Genomic DNA, 844 nt, shown 5'->3' with positions numbered 1-844 from the left:
GCTCCTGTGCAGCAGCCCCTGTGCCCATCTCTCCGGGCACATTCTCCATGTGCTGCCAGCCCCCAGGTAGCCACCACCTGGGGTTTTTCAGAGTCCTGTGTGCGCCTTTGGCAGCTGGTCCTCTGTGTGCGTCCTGTTTCCTTCCTCTCCTGCCCCTGGAGCCCCTCCATCCTGTGCCTCCGTCCCTCACGCCCGCCTAACCCCCCTCCGCCCCCCGGCCCTGGAGGAGCTGGGGCTCAGCACCAGGTGTCAGGGTGGCTGGGGCTCAGCCCAGACTCTGGGGCCGGCTGGTCCCATTCGGATCCTGTGCTCCCACCTCCTGGCTGCGTGACCGATGACCTGACCGCTCTGTGCCTGGGGGTCCACCCCTCCTCCCTCCTCCTCCCTCCTCCCCCCTCCTCTCCCTCCACTGTCTCAGAAGGTAATATATTCTTCATCAATTCATTTTAAGAAGCAGCACAATGACCATCTATTAGGAATACTGTAGGAAGTGGGAGGCAGACCCCAAACTCAGAGGGGACTCTTGGGACACCCTGGAAAGGAAAGCAGCCACTTCTGGAAAGGGCTCAGGGCTCACAGTAACATCCAAAGTTTTTCAGTAAGAACATGAAAGATTAAGGCAAAAGGAGAAATTCTTCCCCTGCAGGGAGTTCACCAAGGAGCGGGAGAAGGCCAAGTCCAGGGGAACCTTCCAGAAGCTGCGGGAGAAGCAGCAGCTGGAGGAGGACCTCCGGGGCTACATGAGCTGGATCACGCAGGGCGAGGTCATGGACGTGGACGACCTGAGAGAAGGTGCGAGCCCAAGGCCACGGTCATAGGCCCCTCCCCAGCTGTCCTCCCAGGG

At 60.4% G+C, this 844-nt stretch overlaps 1 protein-coding gene across 1 annotated transcript in view; it reads left to right on the top strand.

Annotated features, from left to right (window-relative positions):
• Positions 1 to 646: 646 nt before the first annotated feature.
• The window catches only part of CACNA1S (calcium voltage-gated channel subunit alpha1 S), a gene marked incomplete at its 5' end in the record, with an annotated part of 26448 nt that continues 26250 nt past the window's right edge, over positions 647 to 844 (top strand). The window contains 1 exon segment of the mRNA XM_015568450.1: positions 647 to 792. Within this exon segment, the coding sequence (XP_015423936.1) occupies positions 647 to 792 (146 nt within the window).

This window comes from Myotis davidii, unplaced genomic scaffold (assembly GCF_000327345.1).
Source record: "Myotis davidii unplaced genomic scaffold, ASM32734v1 scaffold685, whole genome shotgun sequence".
NCBI classification, from domain to species: Eukaryota; Metazoa; Chordata; class Mammalia; order Chiroptera; family Vespertilionidae; genus Myotis; species Myotis davidii.
This window is presented reverse-complemented; position numbering and strand designations above follow the sequence as displayed.